The sequence below is a fragment of the Charadrius vociferus genome, unplaced genomic scaffold, assembly GCF_000708025.1.
Source record: "Charadrius vociferus isolate BGI_N301 unplaced genomic scaffold, ASM70802v2 scaffold7, whole genome shotgun sequence".
In the NCBI taxonomy this organism is placed as follows: Eukaryota; Metazoa; Chordata; class Aves; order Charadriiformes; family Charadriidae; genus Charadrius; species Charadrius vociferus.
Genome location: NW_009649308.1, coordinates 4,231,747 through 4,250,055, shown reverse-complemented (window position 1 = coordinate 4,250,055; position 18,309 = coordinate 4,231,747). Strand labels below are relative to the sequence as shown.

General features: G+C 43.8%; 1 protein-coding gene across 1 annotated transcript in view; it reads left to right on the top strand.

Annotated features, from left to right (window-relative positions):
• NRK (Nik related kinase) overlaps positions 1-18,309 on the top strand; it is a 99,041-nt gene that overhangs the window by 33,108 nt on the left and 47,624 nt on the right. The window contains exons 3-9 of the mRNA XM_009889268.1: positions 5,265-5,390; positions 6,211-6,321; positions 8,145-8,235; positions 10,284-10,414; positions 13,461-13,515; positions 15,729-15,807; positions 16,490-16,665. Coding sequence (XP_009887570.1) covers positions 5,265-5,390; positions 6,211-6,321; positions 8,145-8,235; positions 10,284-10,414; positions 13,461-13,515; positions 15,729-15,807; positions 16,490-16,665 — 769 coding nt within the window. The remainder of the gene's footprint in view (positions 1-5,264; positions 5,391-6,210; positions 6,322-8,144; positions 8,236-10,283; positions 10,415-13,460; positions 13,516-15,728; positions 15,808-16,489; positions 16,666-18,309) is intronic.

Here is an 18,309-nt window from a genome sequence, read left to right as displayed (position 1 = left end):
GTAAACCTTGGTGGCTTCCAGGGTGGGGTTGGCAGCTGCGGTCAGAGCCCTTCAGACACCTCGGTGCAATTTCCCGGAGCGCTCGGGGTGAGCCACGTGGCTGTAAGAAGTGGGGTTACTGCTGGCCTCCTGAGCTGGTCTGTCTGGCCAGGGACCGTGCTGCTGGTCTCCTGTCATGCAGAGTAGATGGGGTGGATGAAGCCAATGCGCTCCTGCTCTGCGGTGGCAGTAGGTGGGGGCATGGCTACGGCTGAGGCTGATGCAGTACGTGTCCGGGGCATCTCTGAAGCTCAGTTCTTCAGTAAAATAGCAATAGCTTTTCTCTGCTTCATAGAATTTGGTTACTGAAGCCTCTCACAGCAGCACTGGCTCCTAACTGTAATGTAGAAATCCTTTCAGTCTCGAGAATTTCAGTGTCGTAAATTCAGAGCCTGTTGAGGATTCAGTATTTCTCCTGCGTTGTTAGTCTGATCAGGTTTAAGTTATTTTCTGATCCTTTGGTCTTGAAAAACTAGCTTGAGGCATTAAATAAAGTCTTTAAAATATTGAAATCCTCGTCTCCAATGTCCTGCCTATAAATTGCACCTGAGAGCAACATCTCACATGGAGTTTGGCTTGTGAGAAATGGGAGCTGTCAGAGTAAACCTGCTTGAGTGAGGCAGGAGGCTCCCAGCCCCTGTGGCCATTTTCATCTTTGGGTGGTTATATGATCTGATTAGTGCTGCACAGAGAACAGTTTTCTTAGGGAGTGAAAATTTCATGTGGTAGAAAACCGGAAGATTAAAAAAATGAAATCAAGACAAATGCATTTTTTTTCCCTTCACAAAACTCCAAAAAAAAAAAAAAAAAAAAAAAAAGTGTAGGGGAGCTGAATGCGTGGATTGGCCTTGTGATTCAGGTACCTGCTTAGAAGACTCCCCAGTTCAAGCCTCCAGTAGAACTGTCTCATTCAAAATGGGGCAATTCCAATTCCAGTGGCTGAGTTTGGCAGAGCCCCATGCCACCAGAAGTTGTTGGTGGTTTGGTCACTAACCTGCTCAGGAATAGGTCGGTGTTGTCTGACTTGGGAGAGGACAGGATTGAACACGGGTATCTCTTGTCCCAGGGGTCTGAGCTGCTTCCTTGCCCATTGGATATTCTGCAGTGGGTTTCTCTCCCCCAGCGTCATGTTCTCATCAATAGAAAATCCAACCTAAGTCATCTTTCAGCTAACATTTCATCATAACCAGTACATTTCTGCCGAAAGATTCTGTTTCACCAGATCTTCGCTTTTTTTTTTTTTTTTTTCCTGGCAAGAAATAATTTAATCAGAAATTCCCTGACCAGCTCCAGCTGCGATTGTTCAGCTCTAAGATCTGGGGCACACCGAGAGCTGAGCAAATCTGTCCTTCGCCGTCATGATCTGCAGCCCCGGGCTGGTTTCTGAAGAGCGGCAGCAGGATGCTGTGGTCATTGCGGGATCCTCTGGACATCTGTCAGGAAGCGGTGCCGTGCCGCGCGGCGGGGGGAGCGGGGGGAGCCCTTTGAAATGGTTGATGGCAACGTGCGCTCATGCGCCTCTCCACGCAGGCTCTGCTTCCTGTGGTCTGCTGGTGCCAAGCAAACCTCTTGCAAAGAGGGTGGGTTCTTGTTGCTTGTCTCTTCAGGTCTCGGTGGAGGCGATCAAAGAGCTCTTCTGCAGAAGGTCACTCTGTCTGTCCTTGCTTTCGGTCTCTCCAGAGGGCAAAATAACATTTAAATGCGAAACATCATTAGAACTGCCCCAGCACTAAGGGGTCTCTCGGTGGAGTGTTTTATCAGCTGATGATCTTGTTTCCATTTGAGGTCAGAGGCGTGTGCTTTCTAGTTCTTTGCTTCCTAATGTCATTGCAGATAGGCCCACATCTTCAAAAATAGCCTTTGATCATGAACCTGTCATCTTTGCGCATGCAGCCATCTGTGCCCAGAAACGCATTGGTTTGTGAAAGCAAACAGCTTTTTGCACCTGCACATCTGCGAGCTTGTTTCCTTTCCTTAAGCAGCATGATTTATGAGCAGGTTTCTGTAGCCTTGGGAGATGTGGCGGATGGTAACACTGACAAGAGGGGTGGTGGAAAGTGGAAATCCTGAGGATGTGCACGCACTGGAAAGTTGAGGGTGCTTTTGTCCCTGGTTACCCTGCTTGGAGGGTGTATGTAGCACTGAGACTGAGCAAGTCCAGGTTCAGTTCCTGGCTGAGCCTCAGACATGGCCCATGGGACAGAATCACTCACATTTACCCTCCTGCCTTGGTTTCTCTGTGTGAAACAGTAATTTTTCCAAAACTCACTCAAGTGCTGGAAAGGCAGAGTACTTTTTGTCTGGGAAATGTCCACCTGCTGTCCTGTGTGGCCCTTTACTGCACAGACTGATATTTGAAGTCACATCTCTGTCTTTGGAGGATGCAAGAGTTTGGCTCAGAGGCTTTCTGCCCAGCCGTGGTGGGGCTCAGCGGGGAAACCCACTGTCCAGTCTAAGCAGTCTCTTCCCAAGGCACTGGTCCTGCACCCGAGCAGCGTACAGCATAGGTAACTGCTTCTTCAGGCAAGGATGGGCGAGGGAAGAAGAGGCAGGTGCAGAGAGGGAGCAGGTTCCAGCCTATCTAAAGAGATGAGGACACGAGATCAGGCAGGAGTTGGATCATCTTGCTGGTGACGGGAAAGGAGCATTACACATGCGCAGCTACTCTTTGCTCTTGCCGGCGGGTGCGGAAGAGCCTCCCCGGTATTCCAGCTGTGTTTGCAAACAGGCACATGCGTATCTTTGTCTTAAAAACGTGGAGGCGAGATTGCAGAGGAATAGAAAGTGCTCGGATAAGAGCTGTGCCAGCACGGTTCCAACATCCAGTAAATTAATTGGGCAAAGGAGGAAGAGGTGAAAAAGAGGCAGGAGCCCTGGGGACGTGGTTGAGATGTGGCAGCTGCTCGAGGGGAACTCTGTGAAAGCTGCAGGCTGGTGCTGAGAGCATAGCAGGGATGCTTTTCAGTTGGGGTCCACCAGTGCGAAGGTCACGCAGATGGGCAGAGATAAAAAACCCAAACCCTTGAGATCTGAAGAGACCTTATGTAACTTGGAGAAGGACTTTACCAAAGATTAATGTTGCCACTCCACATGTTTGGTTGCCCAAGCAGGAGTGAGCAGGATGCAGGAGGGACAGCAAGGACAGGAAAGGAGTCCTCCCTGTTTGTCCCACTTTCTGCCCTTCTTCCCTAAAGATCTGCTGGCAGAAACTCGTATTGGTGACAGGACCCTTGTGGTCAGGTCCAGGATGGTAGCTCCCATCTCATTCTCTGCCTCTTTCTCCTCACCTGCCTGTTTCCACCCTTTCACATGGAGTCCCAAAGGGAGCAGAGCCTTGCTTCCCCTTCCAGAAAGCATCAGCAGAAGCTCTTGGCTCCTTTTGATTGTGCCCTGGCCGCCTGCAGGGAGGAAATAGGACCTTGCTTATGGAGGATTTTTTGCATGCTGTCCTGGAGTCGGCTCTGATTTCTCGTGGAGACTCCAGATGCTGCACTGGGCTCGTCCTTACCCTCGCTAATTAAGTCATACAACATCCAGGGCTGTATCAAGCTGAGGATTAAGGGTCCACCTTTCTCCTTAATTGCAAACAAAAGATAAATGAAATATCGAGTGTAACGTGTGCAGTTTGAGAGCCCTTGTTCCACAAAGGGACTGTTCTGAAGCCTGAAATAGCTCCTTTTGCTTCAAGTGGAGTTATTTTACATTTCCCATTTCCTAAAGCTTAAGACAATTAGGCTTTGGTCTGGTAAAGTGTCTCCTGTGGATTGATGTTACTGGGGAAAACTTATTGGTCCCTTCTGTTCTGCTGGGACTGATTTTTTGTGTGGTCGGGTTTAATAAGACGCATCATGTGCGTATGCTTGAGGGAATGTGGCCTCAGCCTGTTGGGCTTTAATGTTTTGCTACAGGTAGAAAGGACAACGCAGCTGGTTTTGTAAGCAGTCTGTTGTGATGGTTAAAGGAATGCTTCGATGGCAAAGCTACCGGAAAATAGTGGAAAAGTGCAGAAAAATGTCCTGTGGGGCTGAGCTGTTCTTGCTGCCTCTTTTTTTTTCCTTTTTTTTTTTCCTCCCCCTTCAGCTAGTAAGTGCTGACTGGGATGTTTTTCAGCAAGGTAGATTAATTTTCAGCTTTGTCATACTCCTTTTAACTGGCACAAGGGGTACCTTGCAGCACCACTCATTTCCTATTAAAGCAAATGAGACCGCAAAACCTGCATGCGTTTCACTGGGAATTGTGCACCATTTCTCTTAGTGGCGGCAACAGCAAACAGGCTAGTTCTGAGAGGACCTCTTCAAATCATGCAGTTCTCTCTGAAAAAGGGCATTTCCTTCTAATGTAATTATTAAAACTCGTGTTTTCATTAGTTATCTTGTGGTGCACGGTGCTGTACTGGGCAGAAGAGGATGTCTGCCCTGAAGAGATTGAAATAAAGACAGTGGGAAAATAGAGCTGGCTAGTGCCTGGAAGGAGATGTCTCGGGGTGGGCTAGCCCTCAGCATGCCAGAGACTTCACTGGTGGCATGATGTTAGGAGCGGGGAAAAAACTCCGTGGTCCAGGTGGGGTGGCCTTACAACTGGCAGGAGGGAGCAGATCCTAACCCTGCGCTGGCTCTGGAGTTTGATTTGTGGCGAGTTGCCTCCTTCTTGGCTTTGATTTCCTCCCAGCAAGACCCTCCACGAGACTGGGAAGACAAATTGGCTGATGTGTGCGCTAAGTGCTTTTCCAAGTATTTAAGTAATGGAGTGTTAAGAATATTTTTATTTTTGTTTGAATCTGGTTAATTTCTCCAAGACTAAATTACTGCATGCAGAAACCACAAATGGGGGAGTAATAGGTCCTGTCTGAGCCCCCTGAGGAGACAATATGAGACCGTTCATTATACCCAAATTGGAACATTTTTGATTCTTCAGCTCAAACTCTAGCAATTCATTGTTTTAGGCCGATGGATCCGGGGTGATTTAGTTGTTGGTTTAAGAGCTGTCCTTCAGTTGCAGTCTCATAATGACAGGATAACTCAGGTTGGAGGGAGCCTCCAGAGGTCTCTGGTCCACCCTCCTGCTCAAGACAGGGTCAGCCATGGGATCAAACCAGGCTGCTCAGGGCTGGTTCCAGCCGGGTGTTGGAAGCCTCCAAAGCCAGAGGTTGCCCTGCAGCTCTGGGCAGCCCTGGAGCTCGGTGGGCTCTGGTCACCTAAGCAGCCTTCTGCTCTCTTTTGTGACAGAATGAAGAGGAGGAAATCAAGCTTGAGATAAACATGCTAAAAAAGTACTCCCATCACCGGAATATTGCTACATATTATGGTGCATTTGTAAAGAAAAGTCCTGCAGGCCAAGATGATCAGCTCTGGGTAAGTGTTTAGTGTCGTTTCTGTTCGTGAGATTTACAGCTCCTTTCCTCAGAGCTCCAGTGTGCTTGGCTTGGACTCTGTCTTGGTGAAACTCTGAAGTCATTGTTCCGAATAAGTACATATAAAAGAGAAAAATTGTTCCTCCCTACATGTTTTCCATCCCCTATGATTTCCTTTGAGGATGGACATAAAGTATACTTGTGACTTGTGCTGTCATTTTGATTTGTTGTTCAAGCTTTTTTTTTCTTTCCAAATTAAATGTTTCTGTAAATTTTTTTTTTCAATGAAAGTGGAAGAGAGCTTGTCCTCTTCCTCTCCTCTCCTTTTTCTTGTTGCTTTCCTCTCCTTTTTTTTCAGTTGGAAAATAAAAAAGCGAACAGGGGAATTGGCAATAAAGGAAAGAAGAAGAATGAATCCTCCAATTTTTTCAGCTACAAGATTTTTGAAGCTCTGCAGCAAAATGAGAAATTTCAAATTCTGAAAAAATTTCCATGATTTTCAGTGCTATTAGCTCTTGTTTTTCTGATTTTGTAGTATCTAAAAAAAAAAAAAACCAAACAAAAAAACCCCAAACCACACACACACAAAATAACAGCCAAAAACCCCAACCTGCAATAGGAGAGGAGCACTACTGAGGTTTTTTATTTATTCAGCAATGTGTGTGATTCAGGAAATGAGATTTCATGTCGCTTGGCATCCGGGAAGGTGGTGTGTAGTTTGCCGCACCTTGATTGCGGTGGAGGGGGTGTTTGCACGGGGTACCTCTGCTGGCACCCTGTCAGTGCTGTGCTAAAGGTGTGTTGCGTTTGTCTTCATGCAGTTGGTGATGGAGTACTGTGGTGCGGGCTCTGTCACTGACCTGGTAAAGAAGACAAAAGGGAACTGTTTCAAGGAAGATTGGATTGCGTACATCTGCAGAGAGGTTCTCAGGGTGAGTGGTGCCAACAGAGCTTTGTTGCTCATTTGCAACAAAAAGGCCTTTCCAAGCCTTTGGTCACTAACATAGGTCACTAACGAGCATTATTGTTTAAAAGTTTTGGTCAATGGGGCTCATGTGCTCTGGTCCTTGAGTTCAGAAGAGTCCTAAGAGCCACTATGATGATGCTTGCCTAAACCACAACAATCCCATATTATTGCAGTTAATCCCATTTTCTGTGTGAAGAACAGAAAATTCCTGTTTCCTATGGTAAACAGCCGTCTTCTGAAAGTCCAGATTCTGGACATCTAGAAAAGTAAATACATTTTCTGCTTTCAGTTAAGTCTGTCCTCCACATCAGTAGATCTTACTGCTCATTGCTTCAGCTCTTCATGCTGTGTAAGATCTTTCTGTTCATGATTCCTTTACCTGCACACACTTGGGGGCCTCTTTTCCGCACTATTAGAAGCAATGTTGACTTAAAAGCATTCCAAAATCTTAAAGGTGGCCCTGCTGGGGCAGTGTTCACCAAGCCAGTTCTTGGGGCTATATTTTGTTCTGTGCAGGCTTAGGGATTTATTTTTTTTTTTTTGTTCCTGGAAAGTACAGAGGATAAAACAATTCCCAAGTGTAATCTAGTGAACTAGCCTGGAAAAAAAAATGTTGGAACCTGTCATTCTAAATTCAAAACCCATTACAGAGTTACTGATCCATCTTCCTTGTAATGGAGTTTTACTTCTTTTCTAAATAATGGCAAGATAAATGTGTATTTTGGGAGCTGGAATTCAAATGACATGCCAAAGTAATGCTTGAAAAGGGGTAAATCTTCGCTTCTGGAGCAGAGGAATTGAGAAGCGTGCTCAGTAGAGAACATTGGCCATCTTACAAGGATTTGGCATTATACTGCAGATTGTAATAACTATAGCTGGGGAGTGTGGGGGAGAGCTATTCTGCAAAAAAAAACCCAAAACAACTTAACGGTCTGGTCAGGTTGCTTTTCATTTGTGTGGCTATAATATCTCTGTTAAAGCAATTGATGTTAGAATAATTGGTTTACGTTCATGCAACTGAAAACCATAACAGCGTGCTGGTGTAAAACAAGAGATTGGATTTAATCATGCTTGTTTCAAAACAGTTGCACACGGATTGACAATGTTTTCTTCTGGAAAATTTAGAAGCCAGGTGGAAGCTTTATTTGAAGTCATTAATATTACAGAGGCTAAGCATTTTGAGTGAAGCATCCCCTGGCTTACTATAATGTATTATTTCAGTGTGTTCCTTTATATTATGCTAGTTTAACCATGGACAATTTTGGAATGAGGGAGAAGACAGAATATTGCAAATATTAGCTGAATGAAAACAGGATTTGCTGCATTCAAAAAGAGGACTGACATGGTATTTTGAACTTTCTGTGGTCCATTTACCATTGAACATGGTTTTGCTGAATGCAGAATTTTAGCCACTGTGGCCAGCCAGCTGCTGCCGCTGGTCTTCATACAGAGCATTCTGCGTTGCTTTTCCCCTCGTTTGTTACACATAGTATGGGGAGGCATCCCTTGATTCTGAGACAGAAGTTCAAAATATTGCTGCCTTGTTCTCTTCGCACTTGACTTCAGAGATGCTCCACTACTGTCAGGCCTTTGGGTAAAGAAGACAATCAAACTTGCGGTTGCTGTCCTCTCTCCTCCCCGAAACTGGGGTCTTCATGTTGCTAATAACATCTAAAGTACTTTCCCTATGAATGAAGTCTGAGAAAGGTAGAAGTGTGAAAAGGCACCAGTGCCACACTCATGATAATGATAGGAGGAAAGAATAAGGGAAGTCTGGTTTTCTTTTAGGGCTTGGCACATCTTCATGCTCACCATGTCATCCATCGAGATATTAAAGGACAGAATGTTCTTCTCACAGAAAATGCAGAAGTAAAACTGGGTAAGTTTTCTTAAATGTTTGCTAGAAACCTGTTCCTAAAAATTTAAGATTTCCATCTTGTCTCAGAAAGAACCTTCAGTAACCTGAGAGCAACAAATGTGTCAAGTAGTATTAATGCTTTTGTTTATAAGGTGTCCGTCATGTAGAAAGAGCTGAAAATGTGACATGTTCTGCAAGGATGTCACTCAGCCTGTGGGGAATACAGCTACTTCTGGCCAGTCAAACACAGAACCTGTCTAGTAAGTCATGGCCTTCACAGCAGATCCTGGCATGCAAAGACTTCCAAAACAAAAAAAGTTGGGGGAATAAATTATGCTAATCCATTTGTCTCAGGGAAGTGGTCTAAGAGATTTTCATAAAACTGACGATAGGTGAAGTTACTCATGTGTAAGGTCTACCACTGAAGAGTGGCTCTTACTAATAGTCATCTCTCAAAAATGTCGGAGAGTTTACTCATTTCCTTTTCTAGCTGTGACATGTCAGTGTTGACAACTTCTGACTTCCTAAGACTAAACTCCAGTACATATCTCTCTGGAGGAGGGGATGTCTTTCATGTTTTGGGAAGACATCACAGAGAGCACATGGCAATGATTTAAAGGAGCAGTCTGCAGGAGAGCACTTCTCTTATTTGGGATGATATTTACACTCCGTCTCTCTTTAATTGAAAGAATTCATTGTAGAGTTGGAGAACAAAAATAATAAACATGGCATGTGGATGTGGGGTAGGATGTTTGGTTGGAGCAATTAGAAAAAAGTACTTCAGATCTCATTATGGTTTAACCTTATGGTGAAATCCTGGCTTCACTGAAGTCGAAGGGAGTTTTGCTGTCGTATTAAATGAAGGCAGGGTTTTGCTTGTAGTCTCTAAAAGATATGTACTAGTTTTCAACTGTTCCCTCTTAAAACCGGCAAGATGGGGGGATCTGTGTGTGTTTACGGTCTTGTACAGTTACTTGTCCCACCATTCTTCACGTGGTTGACAAGCAAGGTAAACCTTTCATCTAAAGATGAAACAGATTTGCTAAATATGACAATTAAAAAAAAAAATAAATAGTTGTTTCCAGAGAGAATTAGCTCATGTGTCTTAAAGTAAAGAAGCCAGAAGCTCAAGAGGTCCTCAAAACAGTTCCACTCCGCTTCAGTGTGTCTACACTTCCCATCAGAAGCACAGGGCGCATGGTGATCCCAAAGGTCCAACTTATTGTTGGAAAAGGTTTGCTAAACAGGCGCATTAAATTATAGTAGTACAAATGATTTTGTTCTGCAGATGATCTGCAATGAGGTAACATAAGTAAGAAAATCTGCTCCTTGATGGTAACCATAGGGCTGTCACATTTCGGTCCTTTCTTTTCCCTGTTATTTTGTCTTCTCTGTGAATAGCACTCAAGTACTATGCCCAGTGGATCCAATTAGTGCATCTTAGAGGTTTGTTCAAAGGAAAATACAATCACATAATTACTGGTTGTATGGGCCCTTCTTCATATCCGTACAAAACCATTTTGCTATACAATCCCGATGAAAGTAACACCCTTTTCAGCACGAAGAGCACCACACCATTTTCTCATTATAATGAGCCTAAGATCAGAATAAACTAGTATACTCTCCAGCTTCTTCTAAGGCAGTGTATGAATGTAGGGAAGGAGTTACTCCAAACACCTGAAAATGAAGTGATATGATAGTTCTTTCAGCTTTCACAAATGAGCATATTAGACACATCCAAATTTGCCTTGTCTGTAGATACTATTTTTCCCTTTCACATACTAGTTAAAGATCTCGAGTCCTGCTCAATGTAGCATTTAGATTAAGCATAAATTATTTTATAATGTCTTCCTAGATCAATTCATGTCTGCTGTAATCTGCCTGGCAGGTTTAGCATGATGTTTATTTGATCCTTCTGTCAAAAAGAAAGAAAAAAGGTGGTTAAATTTCAACTATAGGACATTGTAGCCCAATGGTTTGGTATTCCAAACAGTATGAAAGTAACCAAACAAACACTCTGCCAGTGGATACAGCTCTATTAATTTCTTTACCTCTGCTTGGCTTTTCAGTGGATTTTGGTGTAAGTGCTCAACTGGATAGGACTATTGGGAGAAGAAACACATTTATTGGCACACCGTATTGGATGGCGCCTGAGGTCATTGCTTGCGAGGAGAACCCAGACTCTACGTATGATTACAGAGTAAGTGTTACAACTCTATATAAGGTAGCAGAACGTGCGGGTTATGGCTGAAATCCTGCTCAAGTACTGCATTTGAAAAGTTCAAACTTCCCTCCTGCTAAACCACGATAATATTATAACTGTACAAATAGAAGTATTTGTAATGTGTGGGTGGTGGCTCTTTTTAAGAGTGGAGTTTCATTATGAATATTTTTTTGTGAATTGTTGATACATGAAATACACTTTCATGAATTTCTGTGCAAAAAAAAAAAAAAGAGTACTGATTTGTGGATGTTGCAGGTCAGGATAGAAACAAAAGGAAGAGGTAAACTTAGAAGGAATACTTGAAGTAGTGTAATACTAATATGACAAGTTATTGCTCTCCTCTGTGATAGAGCTGTTTTCCTCTCTACTCAGCTGCAAATCCTGAGTTAACTGGCAATAATTAGTATCACTCCAGTCACTTACGAGCATGTGACTGCTAGAGGTTTCCCATCCCAGAATGAGTTCTGGTCATTCACAGGGTGGCTGAGGTGAGAAGGCGCAGAGTTTCTTGTATTTCAGTTTGTGTCCATTGCTTCTTGTCGTGTCACTGAGCACCACTCAGAAGTCTGGCTTGGTCTTCTTTACTCCCCTCCCATCAGGAATTTGTATGCCTGTGTGATCCCCCTGAGCCTTCCCTTCACCAGGCTGAACAGCTCCATTTCTCTCAGCCCAGAGCCTCCCCGCTCCAATCTCTTAAATGTCTTTGTGGGCCTTCCCGGCACCCACTCCAGTATGTCCACGGCTTCCTTGTACTGGGGAGCCCAAGAATAGCTATCAAGCACTTTTTTTCTGGTTCTCCTCCTTGCTCTCCTCATATGCTGATGCTCCCAGTTCCCTTTCCACAGAGCTGCTCTCCAGGAGGTCAGCCCCCAACCTGTACTGATGCATGGGGTTATTCCTCCCCAGATGCAGTGCTCTACACTTCCCTGTGTTCAGTTTCATTAGGTTCCTCTCTGCCCAATTCTTCAGCCTGTCCAGGTCATGCTGAATGGCAGCACAGCCTTCCGGCGTGTCAACCACTCCTCCCAGTTTTGTGTCATCAGCAAACTTGCTGATGGTACACTCCATCCCTTCATCCAGGTCATTGATGAATATATTGAACAGGACTGGACCCAGTACTGACCCCTGAGGAACACCACTTGTTACTGACCTCCAACTAGACTCTGCGCCACTAATCACAACTCTAATTGTGTCTTCAAAAATATTTATTAGAAGAGCCTGTTACTGTTCCCATTTTCTAGTGATTCAGAGGCTGTGATCCTCCCGTGTTGAGACATTCTGTGCTGCACTTGCAGAGTGAGGTCACGTTGTGTGAGTGTCAGTCATGACCAAAGAATGTTCTTGGATTTTATTTTATTTTTCATGCCATGTAAACCTTTTACTGAAACCGTAAGAAATTAATCTCTTGTCTTCATTCCCTCTCCCCAGTCGATTTCCTTTTCAGAACATACACTTTTCAGAAGATATAAGCATTAGGAACATACACCCCTCATTCCTGAGGTTTCTTTGCCTTCAGTAATAATCACAGTTCATCTGTGTGCATTTATGTCTGTTTCTGAATAGATTCTGCAGATGGTAGTTTAAAACTGATCAGTGGAGGGTTTTGGAAGCACTTATGCAGACAGTACTATGACTCAGAAGGTGGCATGGGGCCGGTCTTTTCTGCAGAGATTTATAGCTGATGGGATGAGGAAAGTAGCAGGAAGCCACTCTGTACCTTCTTGCTGTTCCAGCTCTGATTTCAAACAAAAAAAAAAAAAAAAAAAAAAAAGATTACAAGAAATGAGTAAAAATATATATGCATAAATACGTGCATATATACACACTGACCTTTACAAATACTGCTGTCATCCTGCCTCTCATGCTTTGAAACTCCAAACCAAAATTCTTTGTAGGCTGGTTGTTTCTCCCATTGTCCCAAAAACCTACGGTACTACCCCTACAGGACTTTTTCAGTTGTTTACTTGATAACAAGTCAGGATTGCTAATCTATTAAATTCCCACCAGTTTTGTTGTCAAATGCCTCCACAAACTGTGATGCAAACTGTTTTTCAGCTTGCGTAAAGCGATTCAGAGCAGCTGTACTGAGAATGTGGCTCTGTTGATAAAGTCAAAATTAGAGTGCCAGGCTGGGTATGAGCTGCTATTGATGTAATGGTATATTGCTTCTAATCTTTGAAGGTTTGTCTTCTGTTACTCCCTTTTTTAAAATCAGTTTTAGAGAAGCTCTGGAAGGTGGTTTGGTCATGTGCCTCTCATTTAGCTACATTTAGACACAAAAAATAATAAAATAATGCACACAATTAATCAAGTGGAAATCTGTGAAGTTTTTACAGTCACTGGTAGCGCTTCTGATTTACCTCCCATGACGAAAACCTGGCCCTTAGCATCCAGAGAAGCTGATACAGGAAACTCCACTCAAAGTTAACCGAGCTGAACATATACTATGGTGTAAACCCGACTGCGCGATTGTGCTCTCCTTTCATGTGCCCCAAAACGTGTGACTGTAGACTTTACAGAGAGAAAAAGTCAGACCCCAAGGCCCGACTATAGTTTCTGTTCCATCAGTGTAGAAGCTCAGCAATGACTGCTGTAAAATAAGCATTAAGACCAAGGTCTTTTTTGGCCAGGAGCAGGGGGTGAGGCACTGCTGTGTCTCATTGCCTCATGAAAACAGTTTAAAAGATTTAAGACATATATTTAAACGGTGCCTGCTATATTCTGGCTCTTGGTTTTTGCATGCAGAAGGTTTGCACTTTGGGGCTGGCTGCTTAAATGATGAATCAGCTGTTCAGAGTTGCATGGGAAATGGGAAGCTTCTGGCTATTAGCACATTTCCTAAAAGCTCAGGAGGGAATGGGAGGGAGCAGAATGTGTGTCACTCCAACTAAAATGACTCGATCCAGGAGAAATCTAGGGAAACTGTAAAAACCAAAAAAAACCCAAAACCACGTAAGAAAACAAAATAACCAAAAAGCCTGAATGCTGCAAGGTGCAATGTGCAATGTTTCTTTTCCTGCAGAGTGACCTATGGTCTCTGGGAATCACCGCTATTGAAATGGCTGAAGGAGCTCCTCGTAAGTGATTTGGTATAAAGGTGCGGGTGTCTGTGCTTTGTGAACGTGTTCTGTGTTAAAATAACTCATGCTTGGCTAATGCACAGATGACGAAATTCTGATTCTGGCCGTACCTTTAAAAATAATCTATGACTTTTTCTTGTTTGGGGTCTTTTGCTTTCCTCTTCCCTTTAGACCCTTTGAGTCTATATTTTGATTCCTTGCCTTCGTTTCCTAGGGAAACAAAAAAAAAAAGTTCTTGGAGCTCTTGTTAGCATCGCTTTGTTGATCGCTGCCAGTGCATACAGCTAAGCAGAAGTGATTGACACATTAGCAGAAAACAATTGACAAGGGGCTTTGGGTTTAGGTCACTTATAGTAAAAAAAAATAGAGCAGTGGGAGAAGGTAGGCTAGGTTATATTTTTTTTGTCTGGGACTGACTTAATTCTCACAGGTTTTGGTATGAATACTGTATTTGCTCACGTAATGGCTTTGGTCCCTGAGCACATTCTCAACCTGCCGGCAGATTGCAATAGTTTCGCAGGCTGCCCTCGCCTGCCGGCTGTGCCCTTCGCTCCTCCGGTTAGTCTCTCGCAGCCCCCAGGCAGAGATCGGCAGGTGCAGGGTAGATGCAAAGATTTTGTGGGTTTTTGTTTCCACGGAGGACCGCTTGCTTTGCCCCAGCGCCCGCGAAGCAGATGCGATGTGATGGGTTATCCAGTCACTGCTGAGAGCACAGGAGATGAAATAAATTATACTCTGGCCTGAGCTTGAGAGCACGTAGGCTGTGTTTTTAAAAAACACACTTGGCTGTTGTCCCGTCAGACTTGGTTTTTAGCAGCGCTCCGGAGCCAGCTGGAGTTCAGGAGCGCTTTCCGACGCTCTGCTTTAGCCTAGCTGAAGCTTAGTCCTGAGATGTGAGTCTGTGGGGAGTTTTCTTTGAGAGAGACTTTGCATGCTAATTCCTCGTGCCACTTGTGTTTGATGTTTTCATTAGTTTTGGCAGGGAAATGCTATGGATTATGTCCTGTTGGATTATGTTTTGTTTACTGTACAGCAGTGTCTGGGACCCATAGCTAGCAACCAGACTTCTTCTGCCCCCCGGCCCCACCGTGTCACGTGCTATTGAAAATACAAAGGAAAAAGTCAAAAACAACTGAGATGTGAGAAACAACGGCAGGTGGATGCAGGCAGAGAAATTAGTAGAAGGCAGTAAAGCCATTACAAGACCACAGTCTTCTCACTCTTTCTAGTCCTGTAACACTGGAAATCCATTCCTGTTAAGAGAATCACTGCTGAACACCTCTGTATTGTAAGAAATCAGCCCCCATATAGTTCCTATCAGTTGTCACTCAGTAGCTCTCTCTTGTGAAGGAAGACCTCTGACCCTCAGTATTTCTCCGTGACAGATGGGCCACACTCACAATTCCATACAAAATGCCTGGGTTAGATGAGATGTGACAGTATTTACTTTCTGCAGAGTTCTTTGTAGCTTCAACTTTCCACAACAGTAACACTAAAGAGAAGTACATTGGGCTGGAGAGAAAACAGCGTCTGAATGCATGGGTAGGATCTGTTGCAGATTGTGTAATAATGGTGCTCACACTCCCGAAACGCAGAATAGATGAAATGTGTGCTTAGTCATTACACTCTGTGCCAGTGATGCCATTTATGAACTCACTGCTTCACATCAGGTTTTCTTCATCCTGCATTTTGTCTTATGCCATGAACTATGTAGCTAAAAGTTTGTTTAAAATTTAGCTGATCATTTATCTGAACCATAAGCGAGACATGATAAACTAGATAAGTATTTCAGTTCCAGCTTTAACTCCTATTTATGCAAAACCATCCTGTGGCATATTAGAAAGGTGAGCATTTTTTATGTCCGTATGAAGCCTTATATATATTAAAAAAAAATGAAGAAAGTCCTGCTTGTTCCTGCCATACAGCCTTCCCTTCAAATCTCTTTTAAATTGAAATAACAGCATATTGTCGTAAGAGATTTCTCTGTGCTCAGAGACTTTATTTCTTGGCTGTAGTGTGAATTTCCTTGACTAACAGTGTGAACCTGTGGCGGATGCTGTGCTGTTGGAAGCGGGAGTGTTTGTGGAGGACTGCTCCTCTCTGTCAGGAGAAGCAGGCTCTGGCCCGGCTGGGTCAGCGTGGTCAGGCTGTGGGAGGGACACGGCAGGGGGGGACATGCACCCTTCAATAGCTTGTGGTTTCCTTTGCAGCCCTGTGCGACATGCACCCCATGAGAGCGCTCTTCCTCATCCCACGGAACCCACCTCCAAAGTTGAAATCCAGAAAATGGTAAAGAGATGTGTTAAAAAATGTATTTTTGCTGCGTTGGGCTTAGGAGGATTTTGAGCTCTCTTGCCCAGAGACAACGATCTTGTTAAATCCTACAGTGATCTATGAGGTCTTTCCTAGGCCGTTTCTCGTGCTGGGTTAGACCGCAGGTGCGAGTATAGTTTACCTATCTTTTGAACTCTGCCTAAGCTGCAGCAGTCATTACAGTTGCTAAAGTTCGGTGTGGGAGGCTGAAATTGCAGTGTAGGCAAAGTGTAGGTGGGCTGGTTGGGGTCAGTGCTTTGTCAGAAGACTGCATGGACATTGCGGGGCTAATGGCAGTCACTGTGGCCTACAAAGTATTAGTCAGTCTTTTAAATGAAGTGTATAAAGAGAATCTGCACCATATCAAAAGGGTAAGGGTCTTTTTGAGAGAGTTGCACTGGCCAGATTGTGGTTTTATTGGTTCAGATGTAAATTCAGGGTAACTCCACTGACCGAGCGGTCAGGATGGGGTTCCCCATCATTTGCCCTCAGCTCTGTGCTGGTCTCAGGATGTACACTGGTGGCAAAACTCAAATTGTCTCACACAGTTCCAGTGCAAAAGGAAACCTTGCAAAGTTAGTGCTTTCCATCACTCGGGGGTAGTGGCATACAAGTTGAAAAGGATTATTGTTTTCCTCTACTTTTCTATGGTTTTTAGGTCAAAGAAATTCCTCAACTTTGTTGAAAGCTGCCTTGTAAAAAATTATTTGCATCGCCCATCCACTGAAACCTTGCTTAAGCATTCTTTCATCCGAGACATGCAGAATGAACGGCAAGTGCGCATCATGCTGAAAGACCACCTGGACAGGACCAGGAAGAAAAAAGGAGAAAAGGGTAACATGGCAAAAACAGAATAAGAGGCACTTCAGACAGTAGGTCCTCTTCCACTTTTGGCAGCAGAGTACAAGGCAGATGAAACTGACATACTAGAACCGGGAAACCTGTGAGAAAGTGTTGTCTTTGATAGGGGTGGAGTAATTTTGAAGATCTCTTTGCCAAAGCCCAGGTTCTTAATGGTGTTTAAGTGCTAAAGTCTTTGGAGCCTGACTCATCCTGATTCACTGAGAGCAACACTAATTATAATGTGAGCGAGGAGTCCAAGTAAAGTCTAGGTCCCTACTTTCTTGAGAATCTAAGTAGTACTCAACAAGTGTTTCATAGTCTCTTAGTTCATCTGTCTGTTCCTGATCCATTTAATTTACCTGTTGCATCTCCATATAATTTCACCTTGTGAGTTCTTTGGAGACCAGAAGTGCTCTTTAAGCGTTTTGCAGTGGAGTGCACAAGAGACCTCAAGAAGGGCTCCCTCCAAACTCCAACAAACCACAAATGGGTATAATGAATCATCTGCTTCGTAGGGTGGCTGAAGAAGAAGAGAGAATAGGAGTTTGTTCCAGATGCTAGCCTTGCTCTTCAGAGAAAAACCTGGAAGAAGCAATGCTGGAGTGGGAATGATACTTGTGTAAATGCCCGTGCACAGCAGACTAAGGGCTGTGCAAAGTGGCGAGCGAGCTGTAGCCTCTTGACCACCGATTTTTCCCTGCCCTCTCTCCCCTTTTCCTCTTCTGTATTTTTATATCGGCATGGGCACTGTGGAGATCAGTGACTATGAGGGTAAACTTGGAAAGCACTGTACAGTTGGAAAGTGACTTATAAACTCCAAGTATTGATTTGACAACAGGAGTATTTGTGTCTAAAATGAAATTGCTGTTGCAATGTAGATTTAATGACTCCAATAGCAGTTTCCAATTCTGCCACCTCTCCAGCTATGAATCTCAGAGCACATTTGAATGGAAACATAGCGAGTTATCTCACAAATGCCGTTGTGGGGGGGAATGCAATGATAACAATCACTTCTTGATAGGTAGTTGTATTTTGACCTGAAAAGTGCTATTTTTAATCAAAGCTCCCCTGAAAGGGAGAACAGTGTGAAATTGCCTGATGATACACTTCAAAATAGTGACTTCAAAAAAAAATTAAGTCCCCCTTTAGCATGCCGTGTAGCCAGTAATGCAGAGTAGGCCCAGTTTGAAATTATCCCTTAAAAGCTGCCTTAATATTAGTCTTGAGAGCTTTAAAGCGTGGGTCAGTTTCTTCTGAACCTCTGTGCTAAAACTAGCACTAATTTATTACGCCTGTTTCTTTTTTAATTCTTCACTTTAACACGAAAGGAAACCTGGAGTTACTGAAGGCCTCAGCTCAGCCGTACAACAGGTAGATAGCAGAGAAGGGCAGTACAAATCTTCTATGTTCTATCTAAATTTCTTTCTGAAGAACCCCTGTGGTGGTGGTGTTATGGGGGTTGGATTTCTCTGCGGGTTTAGCCTAATTTATTTTAAATTATGAAAGTAGGTTAATTTTGCAAAACCAGTACAGTCAGTCAAGGGAAAAGGTGGGAGTGTGTAAAGGGGCTGCCCTGAAATGCTGTCTGAACTAGACTTTGAATTATGTACATGGATATCTTACCTCCCCTCAGCC